Source organism: Electrophorus electricus, chromosome 15, assembly GCF_013358815.1.
Source record: "Electrophorus electricus isolate fEleEle1 chromosome 15, fEleEle1.pri, whole genome shotgun sequence".
Classification (NCBI taxonomy): domain Eukaryota; kingdom Metazoa; phylum Chordata; class Actinopteri; order Gymnotiformes; family Gymnotidae; genus Electrophorus; species Electrophorus electricus.
In genome coordinates this window covers 11,441,837-11,456,716 of record NC_049549.1, presented here as the reverse complement: position 1 = coordinate 11,456,716, position 14,880 = coordinate 11,441,837, and the positions used below count along the sequence as shown (strand labels likewise).

Sequence of the window (14,880 nt, the reverse complement as noted above, 5' to 3'; positions counted from 1 at the left end):
TCAGATAAAATGTCAGAATGGGTACGAACTGTGTGGCTCTGTGTCACGTTTGGCCCATCCTAGCATCCTTACTGTTATGGTTACCCTGTCACGTGTATTTGTTTTCCTTTACTTCCTTGCTGTGGTTCTGTTAGTTAGTTATTTTCGTTTTCTCCACCCCTCATGAGATGCGCCTGTCTAGTTAAATCTTAGTACATGTATTTAAACCCTGTCTTGTTGCCTGTGTATTGGCTGGTCACTGTGTTAAATCCTAGCCTGTGTTTATAGGAGCTGTCCGTATTCTTACCTCGTGTTATTCTCTGCCTATTGTTCATGTTACCTACCTCTTGTTCTCACTAATGTTAGTTGTTTGTTATTTTTCGTTACTTGTATCTTTGTATAGCTTTTGCCATTTTTTTTTGTCATCGTGTGCTTTTGTATGTATTCCCGGACTGTAGGTGTTAGCTCACTGACCCTGTACTGTTCTAACAGCTCTGATTGTGGATTTGCCCTTAATAAATCCGATCACTCCACGTTACACTCTGCCTTCCCAACACCAGGGGCATGTTCTCAAGTTTCTCTAGAGTCTGTTAGTTGACACACCCACCAGAATGACATCACGGGTCGCATCATGGATAGGGATGTCTGAAAGATGCAAGCCCCGCCCCATGAGCTCCTCCAGCCTATCAACACGTGGCGAGCCTAGGAACATAATGGAGTTGGACTCTGGGAGGTGGATCATCTGACCTTTCAGCTCCATTACCTAGGAGACACATTTGGACACACATACACAAACATTTCACATGAATCCTGCAGGAAACACAAATTTACACTGCTATAATTTAATCTGTTCATGTAAATGGACATGCACACACACAGTTGTCAGGGTGCTTCGGTTAGCTAGCCATACAGAGTTTAGTAAACTCAAGCTAGCATTCTCTTTTTCATACAGAGGCTTTAGTAAACTCAAGCTAGTGTTCCCTTTCTCTCCCAAGCACACACACACACACCTACATGCACGCACATGCACACACACTTCCTGCACACAATGCTGGAACAGCTGTGTGGGGGCAGGTGACTCCACTCCACAGCCCCTGGGACCAGGGGCATACTTCCAGGTGCTGCAGGTGTCCAGATAAGGGAGCAAAGAGCCTTTATCAGCAGGAACAGTAGACACAGTGACAACCTCACAAAGACTGACAGACGGATTACACAATACTTAGTCACATTCGCAGTTCTCTACCTGTCTCCTTTTCACTCCTCAAACTGCACGGTAAACCTACGTACATGAAGAGACGGGAGATCACAGCAAGAAAGAATCGGAGTGCATGAAGGAAATGGGGAGAGTAAATCTGGACAGTGAAAGAAAGAGACAGAAAAGAGAAAGAGAAGCAGAGGACTGAAGCTGTCTCTCTCTCGCTCTCGCTCTCTCTCTCGCTCTCTCTCTCTCCCCAAGTAGGCTCTTTTATTAGCTGCAGGTTGCTATGGTGGAGCTGTGCACTGAGAGTTCTCCGTAGCAGTTCGGCTCAGTATATCAACCAAAATATGTAGTCTGATACCATTCACACGCACTCATATGTACATGCACCCATTCACACACACAAACATACATACATATGCGCATGCCTACACTATGTGCACTTGCACTAGGCAAGAAAGTATTTTGATCATATCATTTTTATGCATATTTTCCAACTCCAAGTTGCATAAACATGAATGCTTCTTGGATTTAAGCATATCAGGTGATGTGCATTTGTGTAATGAGGGTGGGTGTGGCCTAAGGAGATCAACACCCTATATCAAGGTGTGCCTAATTATTAGGTAGATTCTTTTCTTCAGGCAAATAAGAGATTTAACTAACTCTGAAAAGTCAAAAAAGCCTTTCAGAGGGATGCAGCACTATTAAAATTTCTATCATCAAGTGTTTTGTTGGAAATAGTCAACAGGGTGGCAAGAAACTACTCTGTTGAGGAAAAAAAGACAAATGAACTACCAAAGATGTGAGAAGAATCAAACGTTAAGCAACCAGGAACCCATTATCCTCCCGTGATGTCATATTCCAGAACTGCAACCTACCTGCAGTGCCCAGAAGTACAAGGTGTTCAGTACTCAGAGACATGGCCAAGGTAAGGAAGGCTGAAACCCAACCACCACTGAACAAGACACATAGGGTGAAACATCAAGACTAGGCCAAGAAATATCTGAAGACAGATTTTTCAAAGGTTTTATGGATTGATGAGACGAGAGTGACTCTTGGATGGGTCTGTGGCTGGATCAGTAATGGACAGAGCTCCACTTCGACACAGACGCCGGCAAGGTGGAGGTGGGGTACTGCTATGGGCTGATATTATTAAAGATGAGCTAGTTGGACATTTTTCTGGTTATAGATGGACTCAAAATCAACTCCCACACCTACTGCCAGTAGAAGACACCTTCTTTGAGCAGTGGTACAAGAAAAGGTCTGCATCTTTCAAGAAGACCATGATTTTTTGGCAGGTCAATGCTCCATCGCATGCATCGAAGTACTCCACTGTGTAGCAAGTCAGTAAAGGCCTTAAAGATGAAGGAATAATGACATGGCTCCCTTCCTCACCTGATCTAAACCCTATTGAGAACTCAGTCAATTCTTACATGGGAGATTTACAGTGAAGGAAAGCAGTGCAGCTCTCTGAACAGTCTGGGAGGCTGTGGTTGGTGCTGCACAAAAAGTTGATTGTTAACAGATTAAGAAACTGACAGACTCCGTGAATGGAAGGCTCATGACTGTTATTGAAAAGAAGGCTGGCTATACTGGTCTGTGGTGTGTGGGTTGTTGTTTTTTTCTTCGAAATATAAGGGTTTTTTGTGTTTATTCTTCCCACTTTATTGGGAAAATTTCCGTTTTTTATTTAGTTGTATAATTTGGCACATTAATAGTTGCCCAATAAATATGCATACATAGAAAATCTCACTTTTACTTTCTTAAATATTCAGGTTTGAGGTTTATTAACACTGGATTGACCAAGAGCACTGTAGTTGTTCAATAATAAATGAAACCTCAAAATACAACTTGCCTAATAATTGTGCACCCAGTTAACAGTAAACTAATGAGCACACTTTTAAACACACACAAATGTGCACTGTCATTGATTTTCTAAGGAGCATTTTCTCAGTTGCTGCCATTTGAAGTTTTATACACATGTGTAGTGAGCGATACACAGACATACACATACAATGCACACCTCCATACACTCGCATGTACACCAACATTCTTGAGCAGCCATTTGACAGCCATTGTAGTGGTGGGACTAGCTGAGCTCAGCAACACCATTAACAGACCTCGGACACAGTGTTCATCTGTTAAAAGTGCACCAGTCCAATTATCCAGTGCAACTTTAAAGTGCATGCCTTAAAATGCACGTAAGCACCAAATGTTAAAGAAAATATTTGTAAAAGTCAAAGTAAATGCATCATCAGATATGAGTGTGGATTTATAAGCAACAAACATCTAAATTAGTGTCTCATTCTCCTTTCCACAGAATACCAGCAATTACAGTTGCTGCCAAAAGCAACAATTAGCAGTTTCTCTTCAAGCTTGTGGTATATAAACTCACCCATGTTTAACCTGACTAATATAACAGGAAAATAGTTTTTAATGAGCACCAGATTAAAATGTTCCAAAAGTGAGCATGTGCAAACAGTAAAGAAAATGGTAATTAAGTCTAGTACCCTTTTGTACTCTAGTGTGTGTACTCCAATATGCTCCAACTCAGCTTGCCAGTCCAATGAAGCATGGGATCAGGTTTATAATTAAGGCAGGAACAGGAAGCATTATTGTGTGTTTGCTGTCTCATCAACAGATTCTAGTGACTATTGTCATGATTAGTTTAGCCTGTTTTAGGGAGTGTGTGTGGTAAGATGCCCGTCATATCTTGGTGAAACGCTTTGTGAGCGGACACATCTGCAAACTAACACTATGCACACACACACACTGGAAAAATCACAAATAATATCCCCTTTTGTATGTCTCCACAAGTTCATCTGCCAATCACACCTCAAAAGAGGTATCATTATCAATGTCATTTCAAAACAATACAGTGTATACGCACATATGCGCACGCACGCACACACACACACACACACACACACACACACACACACACACACTCCAAGAACATACAATTTCTAAAAATGCATCCTTGATCATATACACAACACCTGGGATTTGCATCTACTTTTATAAAACATTTTCCTTACTCACACCAACACCTGAGTATCTCACGCCTACATGACAAAACACATACACACGACTCTTACACTGTGACATACATTACTCACACATCAGTATGTACTGCTCATACTTAGAAAGTACACAGATTCTCATAGACTGATGAAGTATTCTACACACACTACCACAATACAATATATTCCTTGGAGTAATGCAGCTAGAGCAGAGGGGATTGTACTACCAGAAGGTAACATGACAGATGTTGAGGGCAGCTATAAATACCTCAGAATCCCACAGGCAAATGGGAATCATTACAAGGTCACAAGGATAGCAGCCACAGCCAAAAATCTACAAAGAGTGAGGCCAGTCCCGAGAAGTCAGCCGAACGGGAAGAACAAGATCGGGTCTATCAGCACCTGCGCGCTACCGGCCATCAGATACCCCGCTGGCATAATAAACTGGCCAAAGGAGGAGACAGAAGCCACTGACGTCGATATAAGGGTTTCATCCCAAATCCAGCACTCTGAGGAAGCACACTGAGCGGAAGTGGGGGGCCGGACTAGTAAGTGTCAGAGCCACTATCCAGGATGAAACAATCAAGATGCAGGAGTATGGCAGGAAGATGGCCCCCAAGTGATGAAGTGCTTATTGAGTACCTCAGACAGCAGAAACCTGAGGAGGATGGAAATGAGGATAAACAAGGACCATCACTGGAGTCTAGACGTCTGCACTGTATGTCACACCTCCAAATACTGGAAGTGGCTGATATGGAGAAATCCTACCAATGGCTAAAAAAGGCTGAGTTGAAAGACAGCACAGAGGCACTAATCATGGCACCACAGGAAAAAGCTCTGAAAATGATAGCAGTAGAGTTTGGGCTCAACCACACCAAACAGGACCACATACGCAGGCTGTGTAAAGATGCCCCTGAGACAACCCATCATATAACAGTGGGATGCAAGATGGAGGCAGGCAGAGCGTAAATGGAAGGCCATAACCAAGTGGCTGGCATAGTATACAGCAACATCTGTGCTGAGTACAGGCTGGAAGTTCTATGGTCAAAGTGGGACCCTCCCCCCGAAGGTGGTGAAGAATGACCATGCAAAGATCCTGTGGGACTTCCAGATATAGACGGACAAAATAGTAATTGCTAACCATCCAGACATAGTTATGATGGATAAACAGCAGAAGAGGGCCGTAGTGAGAGATGTTGCGGTCCCAAGCGATAGCAATATCAGGAACAGGGAACACAGCAAGCTGGAGAAACACCAAGGGCCGATAGGAGAGCTGGAAAAGATGTGGAAGGTGAAGGCACCAGTGGTTCCGTGGTAGTCGGAGTACTGGGAGCTGTGACCCCCAAACTGGGAGAATGGCTCCAGCAGATCCCAGGAACAACATCGGAGATCTCTCTCTCCAGAAGAACAGCCTGAGAACAGGCAAGATACTGCACAGGACCCTCAAGCTCAGTTGCCTGTGGTAAAAGGACCCCAGCTTGAAGGAAAAAGACCGCCCGGAGGAGGGCGCTCTATATAGATGTGTGTGCGCACACATCTGCAGTGTAAACATAGCTGAATATTCAAACTCAACATATATTTCACTCAACGCAGTTACAACTGTATTACAACACAATCCTGCCTGCAAGCTCCAAACGAATGGGGATAAGAATTATACAGGTGATGGAAAATTCCTGAGCTAATTCCCAAACTCCATATTGTAAACGCTTGGATTCTCCTCAGGCAGGACCATCCCAGAGTCAAACTGATGTTTTCACTGAACTCTATAAACCAGAAACAAACTAGCATGGTCAGTAAGGGACTCTGGCTGGCTAGGACCAGTTAGACTGCAGCGTGCGGCTACACAATGGCAGCGCTAAATTCAGGGACTACTGCTCGTGGTGGAGAGAGGCAAGGGAGGGCTGATTGTGGGATCAGCTCCAGTCTGCAAATATCTGTAACAAAGTCTCTGAGTAACCAAGAGTTAGAGGAATTCCACTGCTCTGTGTGTGTGTATGTGTGTGTGTGTATAAAGGCATTCTAGCCCCACTCCAGCAGATGTGTTTATATAAATCACTCTATTCATTTATAATCTGACCTACAGGTGCATGCTGCCTCTAGCCTCTGCTTCAAGCTCGCTCACTCACACACACACACACACACACACACACACACACACATGTGGTGTTATTACTGCAGAAAGTCTGCGTGTTTGTGTGTGTACATATATGTGACCATATCACTTAAACCTTTTTTCATTGCTTGACATGTTTGCACACACACGAACCACGTGCACATGCACGGGACACACATTTTCATGTGAAAACATCAAAGTACATCACAGGTGGCATGTATTGTGATGTAGATGGAAAAAATGTGAGCAGCCGCGTGCGCATGCGTGCGTGGGCTTGTGAGTGTCCCTTTAAAACTCGCGTCCCTTTGAGCTCGGCGTCCCCAGATGCAGAGCAAGCTCTGGGCCCTGCAGACCCTGTGTGCGCTGCAGAGGACCGGACCCTCCAGTTTTAACGGCTCCTGCAGGGACCGTGTGTGTCGCCTGGCCCCCTTCGCTTCTCCTTACAGACGCTGTTAATCAGCTAATCTCCCGCCAAAACACCCCCGACATCTGACCCCTGGCTCGGCCAGTGGCCGTCGACGCTATTAACCTCACGCCTGACACCCGATTTCATTTAGTCCCATTCTTCATGTGCTAATTCATTTATTTGTTTACTTATCTGTTAGCTTAGCCTGGCTTACAGTGGCAGGTTTGTGTGTCTCCGCCCTGCTCTATGTCATTGTGTCTCTTTGTTTTGGTGGTTTTAATTGCAGCGGCATTTTTACATGACAAGGCCATAAAAGCAGAACGAACAGCCCCGTTGACAAGAGAGGCATTTCCACACACACACACACACACACACACAGAATGACAGAATAAAAGAAAAAGAGGTAAAGAGGGAACACCATGATCCAGAGAGAGAGAGAGAGAGAGAGAGAGAGAGAGAGAGAGAGAATGAGGGCAGGCAGAAGGAGAGAGCACATGAAAGAAGCAGGAGAGGGGAAAAAGGAGACCTGGAGAGAGATTCACTTCCTGTAATTTACACACACAAAAAAACGAACTAGTCAACTAGTCAGGATGGTCTTGGGAGAATAATTAAAAAGAGGCTAGAAAAAAAACTAGCCTGTAATTTGGGGTTTTTCCTCTGTACTTCACTGGAACTGAACCTGTTCCTGATGTTGCTGATCACCCAGCAAGACCACCGGCCACGCAGTTTGAGGGTCAGCCACGCTGCTTCGGACACGCACACACCAGCCACTAAAAGTATCGCTAATGACCTGAATAGTTGTAGTGCCCCCTTATGGTTTGGCTGTGGAACATCCGATACAACAAGTGTGGATTCTGTTCTTATTAAACAGGTACCTGTATCTAATAATAGTGGGCTCCTCTGATAAATCTCAATTTACAAAATACCAGAAACAACACACTGGTTAACACAAAAAAACCCAGAATTGGTGAACGATGGTCTCAAACTGATCTGGTTCTCAAGAACACTTATGCAAACATACTCATGTGGCTCATTCTATGTAACAGGAGTTACATTTAAACAGCAGCCCTGTGGGTGTGTGTGTGTGTGTGTGTAAGAGAGAGAGAGAGAGAGAGAGATACACTAAACCTCTCTTACATTTTCCAATCTACCTTACAGCTCTTAGGCCAGCACTGCAAATAGACACTCTTACACACACACACACACACACACACACACACACACACACACACACACACACCCATTAGCCACACAGTACAGAAAAACAAAGTGATGATTTTCTTTCAACTGTCGTCGTTTTTCCGACAAGTCAGACTTTACCTGTGAGGCACACGTCAAAGAACCCTGAGTCATAATCCCCAAGGTTACGAGAGAGAGAGAGAGAGAGAGAGAGAGAGAGAGAGAGAGAGAGAGAGAGAGAGAGAGAGAGAGAGAGGGTGGAAGAACCTTATGTAAGCCTCTATTTAGACATGAAAGAGCTACCACAGAGAGCTACATCACCGTCAGCAACACTAATGCTGAAAACGCCATTAGGGCCACCACCTGTAATACAGTATTAATGACATCCACAGCCACAGCCTATTAACAACAATGCCAACATGGCAACAATGCTAACATCAACCCTTACCACCTGTCACCAAGTTTCAAAGCAATTCTGAACAAGCCAAAACCACCAACACATGCACTGAAATGGGGGTCTGTGTGTGTGTATCTCCCTCTCATAGAATCTGACTGCATATCTTCATCTCAGATGGAAGACAAGCGTGTGTGTCAGCACCACGGCATTACTGAATAAGGAAGTATGGAAAATGTGCGCAGAGCCCCTTAAAGCCTGGCAATCGGAGTTCGAACCCCCAAAAATTGAGGATTAATTGCTACAATATGAGGCACATCTCTATGGCAATAAATCAACCGTCTATTTTGCTTAGGGTGTGTAGTGATCTGAGTAACTGAGGCCACCCTAGCCATTCCCATTCAGGTTGGGGCTAGGAGCCAGTTCAGTGAACACTGCATCTTGGCTTGACAGGTGATTCACAGTGAGTGATTATTTGGTTTTATCTCTCATAAATGGCCATTTACACAGGGTGACATACGGCCGTGCGTGTGTGTGTGTGTGTACGCATGTATGCATTTTGTTGAATGCTTCCACCTTTCTCCCTCAAACTACTTTATAATAATCTGGTCATATTTCCAAAATAATCCAGTGTATTTGTTTTGTTTGCAATCCAAGAAAATGTCTGCAGTTAGTACAGAAGGCCATATACATCCAGTTCTAAAAATACAAACCCCCTGCTAACTGCCCAAACCCAAATACTACCCTCCAACATAGCATATTCTAAAAATTACCCCAATAACTCTCAAACACAAAGATTAAACCCCATTCATCCAACTCATAGACTATACCCAAATGTACCCAATTTTTAAAGACTAACCTCCATTATAACCCAAGCCACAGACTAAACCCCAACACTCCCTAATCCTGAATGTGTGCTTTACCTCATAATTCTGAAAGAAAAGGTTTGGCTTTTGTATTTGGCTCTTAACTGAACAGAAATGGTTTTACTTCATGGAAACCTTCGAAATATCTTTGCATATCCATGTAAAGACATTGAGGGATACAAACACACTTGCATACACACTACCTTCTCCTTGCTGTCAAGGGAGGTGGCATCAGGCCGTGTGTGGATAGTAAACGGTGTGGACAGCCTTAGCAAAATGTTTTGGTAGGAGCAAGGGATTCTGGGAGAGACGATCTGGAAGCTGTCGCTGAAGCTCAGCGTTCTGTGAGGCTTCCGAAGCCCCTCCCCCACCTGCCTTAGCCCCTCCCCCACCTGCAGCACCTCCATGGCAGGGCCAATGACCAGGTGGAAGGGGAAGGCTCGGCAGAACGTGCCCAGGCTGATTGGCAGGTCCAGCGGCGAACGGGACAGTTGCCTCGGGGAGTAGGCAGGGCACGACGAAGATGGCGCAGTCCGAGTCTCTCGTATGAGAAAAGACAGGCAGGTCGGGGATGACAACGTGGGTGGAGATGGGGACAATGAAGGTGTGGAGTCTGTAGAGAGTCCTCCATCCTCCGTGGCTGCATGGAGCCAAGTGGGAGAGGCCTCCTCCACCTGGACTTCTGAATGGTAGATTCGGCGGGCGGCAGCCCGGATCAGGCCCGGCATGACCAAGCCCACCGTGGGGTCGGGGTTGAAACAGTGCAGGAGGAGAGCTCTTTCTCCCGCCTTCCCTGCGTCCGCTTTGTCCCCGTGGTCCGCATCGACATCTTTGCACAGAAATGACGGCGACTCCGAGGACGCTCTGCGTCCGTACGAGGTTCTGGCGTGCTCCAGCAGGGCGTCGAAGCCGTTGAAGAAGTCCTGCAGGTTCCCGCCCAGTGAGCGCAGGACCCGCTCGTTCTCCTCCAGGCACAAGCCGAAGAACTCCTCACCGAAGCGTTCCCTCAAAGCAGCGAAGCCCACGTCTGCGAACACAAGAACAGCAGGACAATGTCAAAACAGCTCCACACCGACGCCAGGGCCACATCAGGACTCTGTAGGGACGGCATCGGGCGACTATTAGAACAACAGAAGCATAATCATTCCTCATTGTTAACGCAGCATTCCCAAAACGTCTGCACCATCACACGAGGAGGGTCAGGACCTTGCATCAGTCTCAGAAAAGACTCCATATTGTCATAAAGAGGTACATGGCAAGCTTTGTCTAAGCCACTGGCAAACAGCACACTGGGCTTTGAGACTAGCCATTCCGCTTCATCCATAAGTTGATCGTCATCATTAGCAAAGCTGTGTCGGTATCTTAGCAACACCGCGGAGAGGACTGGTTAACAATCTCTTTTGAATGGAACGTTAGCAGAACTGTACAGACCATTAGCACATATTCTGCCTTTTCTCTTTCCTAGGAGAGAGGAATCTAAGCTGAGGTTTTCTCTTTAAAGCAGAGATGTCATTTGAACGTATGAATATAAAGCGCAAAAATACGTGGCATTGGGGCATGCGCATCTATATGGATATTTAAATGGTTCTGTGTGCGTGTACGCAGGCTTACCCACTATTGCTGCTGTGTACTGCAGTATTCCTGAGATGTCACTTTGGTCATCAGACTGCAACTTTACAAATGGACACTTCTCTAACACATTCTTCTGTTCAGTACCTTCCCCGCTGCTGTTAAAAGCACACACACAAAGTGGGAACGGATAGCAAAGAGCTCACTGAACATAAATCTGGACAGTAAGATTCATAAAGCTGTATGAACTATATGGTGTGTGTGTGTGTGTGTCAGCAATACCTGATATTCCTCTGCTGATAGAACTCCACAGTTCTCTGCAGGGCCAGCTGGATCGTCTGTGTCTACAAAAAACAAACAAAAGTAGTACTACAGTATCTTTTAATTCAAAGATACTGGTTCTGAAAGTCTATTTCACAATAAGTTTCTGAAGGTTCTGAAAATCTATTTCACAATTCTCCACACCCAGTGATGCTTCCAATGGTGAGTTTAAACTACTCTCAGCTACAAACTACCTGCCTTTAACTTTCATGAGAGCCCTCATACATGTGGACTTGACTAAACCCGGACTGGCTGTATCGAACACTCACATGCACTAAGTGCGCAACCAAGGGGCCAGGACCATGGAAAGTGCCTCACACATATATCAATCCAACAGACTGAGAGCAGAATGAATCTTCGCTTCAAAAGACCTCCTCTCTGCTAGAGCCATTCTGATCGAGGCACTCTAACCACATTGGCGTGCCGTAGGAGTCACACTTGGATCAGTCAGCATCTCACACTAACAAAATAAAGGCAGGAGGAGTCCTGCGTTGTACTGAAAATGCAGAGTAACAGCAGCAAAGAAGGAATGAGGAGATGTTGACATAAAAAGTTTTACATGAGAACTGAGCCATTCCCTCTCACTTGCTCTCCCTCCTCAAGTGCTCCTCTAAAAACACAGCTGCAGTGGAATATCCTGTTAAACTATACCCAGCCTCCTGCTTTCATCATGCTACCACGCCAACAATACACAAATCAAAATCCTTCTCAGCTCACAAAAGCTCTTAACAGCTCAATCCAGTGTTATTTATTCTCCTAAAGCTCCCACGGAGATCTCAAATCTTTCGTCTCTCTCACCTCCCTCTCGCTTTCTCCCGCTGACATCTCACCTCTCGCTCGTCTCCCTCACCTCTCTCTCTTTCACTTTCTCCGTCAAGTACATAGGTAAGGTGATTTAATTTATATAAAGGTACAGTGTAGTGAAAGAGGAAAAAACAAAGTGAGAATGTACTGTGTGTGCACGCGCGTGTGTGTGTGTGTGTGTGTGTACCTTGTATCCAGGAGAGGGAGGTACATCGATTTAACCTAAAATCTCATTAACACAACCACATTCAATTACTTCCCAGTGTGTGTGTGTGTGTGTGTGAGTGAGAGAGAGAACAATACAAGAAAGCCAGTGACAACTAGAATTAATATCTCTGTAAAACAATGAATAGAACAACAGTCACTATATAATTGATCCTGTGTGTATGGAGGTTGGAAAAGTGTTTTATTAGTTGCAATTGTTAACCACACCCCCCATTCTAATTATATTTATCCCTCTTTCACACACCTATACACACTTCCTTCATGACTTGTAGAGTTATAATCAATAAGAACCGCTACTTTGCAGAGTTATACTATACACACACACATGAAATACACACATACATGCAGATACTCTCAAACAAACACTGAAAGAAAAAGTCACATTCTAATTTAATACTAAAACTCTAAAAACAAACAGTACAAACCCAAGACATACAATATGTACTTAGAGAAAAGTACAAATAAGTACACAGAAGCAGACATAGGGACACAGATAGAGGTGCTGACTCATAGAAATTATGTAAAGTGAGTGAGTGTGTGTGTGTGTGTGTATAGCAGGTCTGGCTGCAATGTTTTATGGTTGGTTACAGAGCAGTCAGAGATGGTAGAGGTCAGAGGAGAGAGAGAATTGTATACCCTACACTATCCCTCTCTCACACACAGAGAGAGAGAGAGAGAGAGAGAGAGAGAGAGAGAGAGAGAGAGAGAGAGAGAGAGAGAGAGAGAGAGAGAGAATCCAAATATTTTTGCTTTTATTTTATCAAAATAATGTTCTAGTTGTAAGATACAGCGAAATGGTTTCACAAAACAGAGTGTAGTGTGACAACGATCACACGAACGCCCCAGGAGCACACAAACACAGCGCGTGTAACTGCATGCGCAATAAAGACCCGGGCGGACAAAACTGTAGTTTAAACATAAACACGAAAACCAACGGGATTCAAGGGTCGTGGAGCGAAAACGCAAAACATCTAGCTAGACCCTGTTGTGTGTCCATAATATGTACAATGACCGGGAAAAAAAACGCAGCAATACCTCATTACAAATCTCGCCATCATCACTGGGATCGTTAAAGCACAACCGCTACGCGAGTGCTTATAGTGCCACCGCAGTACGCGGGCGATTTTGGGGCTGGCGAGCCGTTCCGTCCCGCAGCCTTTGTGACGGCACAAAGCCTTGTCGTCCACGCCTCATGGATAAGCTTCCACGACGGGAACATTTCTGACTTATTCGGCGGACTGGCCGTGAAACCATTACCATAAAAGAAGCACTTTAACCCACAGCACACATACACGCATCATACAGAGCGGCTGTTTTTTTGTTTGTTTGTTTTTTCTTCAAAGTTTGAGAAACCCAGAAAGTGTGTTGTTGTGATGAGAGGAGAGAAGACCGGTGGTCCCGTACCGTCGGTGAGGTGAGTCTCCTCAAGCTCTCCCCCAGGGAGTCCAGGTTCACGCGCTTACGCCTGGTAGTCCGCTTGATGCCCAAGTCATCAAATGGACACGACAGCGTTTCCACGGGGCTTTTGCCGTTCCAGAACACGCGCGAAAAGGGGCATTCTCCGTCGTCGGGGCTCTCGAGGTAGTCGGATCCCATGGAGCTGAACGACTCTGAGGAGATCTTCCGCGAAGACATTCTGCGCGACCAAGAGGACTCATCAGATACTTCAAAGACGAGAGGCAAGATGAGGGCGCGGGTGAACGAAGGGAAAGGCAGCACAATGGCACGCAGTCATTTCAAAACCCCAGTGCTGCAAGCGTCAGCCGCGCGCTATCATTCTAAGGGAACGCAATTGCAAGGGCAACGGTGCGCCTCGAGGAGACAAGGATAGCCCAAGCACCGCTTTCCGTCCTCAGCGTGCGCCAAATAACCCAATTACCTGCGGTGCAGTTCTGTTACCGAATCGCGTTTTCATCCGTGAGCCAGCTCCGTGGACTTTTCAGCGGCACACCGAGCCGCATCTTCCCCACTCTCGTGGTGTCGTTGGAGTGGCGACTGTTTTGCGGGGCGCACAGTCACGGAGCCGCTGATTCGGACGCACGTAAACCTGAATGCCCCCACATGCGTAGCAACATGTATTCGCTCCCTCAGACGACCCTGACAAGAGTTTATCTTTCGCACCGCGAGCAAGCCGATTGGTTAACATACTGCAAAACCCTGCCTCAACTCCTCCCTCAGCCAGAGACACGGGGAGGGAGAGAGAAAGAGGCACACGGCCGGGTTTTTTTTGGTTTTTTTTTTTTTTTTTTTTAATAAAGCGTCAATAAAACTACTGCTTCACACACAGAACCTAACGGCTTACGTTCCAGCGCGAGTTGTTGGTGTATTTGCATCGTGTATTGCACGAGTAAAACATGGTCATCTCACCCATTTGGCAACAGTAGGTGCTGGGGTTGATGGCAGAGACGCAGAGTAGGACTGCAAATGGCACTTCGCTGAAGGCCACCCACCAGGTCCTGTGCCAGCCGCTCCTTTAACAGTTCCAATCTCACGATAAAGTGTGTGTGACAACGAGTGAAAGATAAGTTATGTTAGCTATATGAGCAGTGGATAACTCATCTGTAGCTCGTTGCCACACTCAGTCCTTTGGCTACCACTGGTGCATCTCTCATTTGCCTTGAGGGCATTTTCAGTTCCATCTCCTCTGCATCCTTCATGTCTCCTATGTCTCCTCTACACTCCTGTCAGCCTGACCCACTTTTCGCTCCCTTGCTGCCTTCTGATCATATTGTACAAGCATTACCAAAGAAACGGGCCACTTCCGATGAAGTATACGAATCAGGGCCGCACATCGGAAGTGTTT

The 14,880-nt window shown here is 45.6% G+C and overlaps 1 protein-coding gene across 2 annotated transcripts in view; it reads right to left on the bottom strand.

Moving 5' to 3' along the window:
* gucy1a2 (guanylate cyclase 1, soluble, alpha 2) overlaps positions 1-14,197 on the bottom strand; it is a 21,991-nt gene extending 7,794 nt beyond the window's left edge. The window contains exons 1-6 of one of the 2 annotated variants that reach the window (XM_035534243.1): positions 13,957-14,197; positions 13,482-13,713; positions 11,010-11,071; positions 10,770-10,885; positions 9,362-10,185; positions 587-742 (exon numbers count right to left, since the gene is read on the bottom strand). In XM_035534243.1, the coding sequence (XP_035390136.1) occupies positions 587-742; positions 9,362-10,185; positions 10,770-10,885; positions 11,010-11,071; positions 13,482-13,712 (1,389 nt within the window). In that variant the 5' untranslated portion in view covers position 13,713; positions 13,957-14,197. Of the gene's footprint in view, positions 1-586; positions 743-9,361; positions 10,186-10,769; positions 10,886-11,009; positions 11,072-13,481 lie in introns of both variants that reach the window. The other variant, XM_035534244.1, reaches the window with a different exon arrangement.
* Positions 14,198-14,880: the final 683 nt, after the last annotated feature.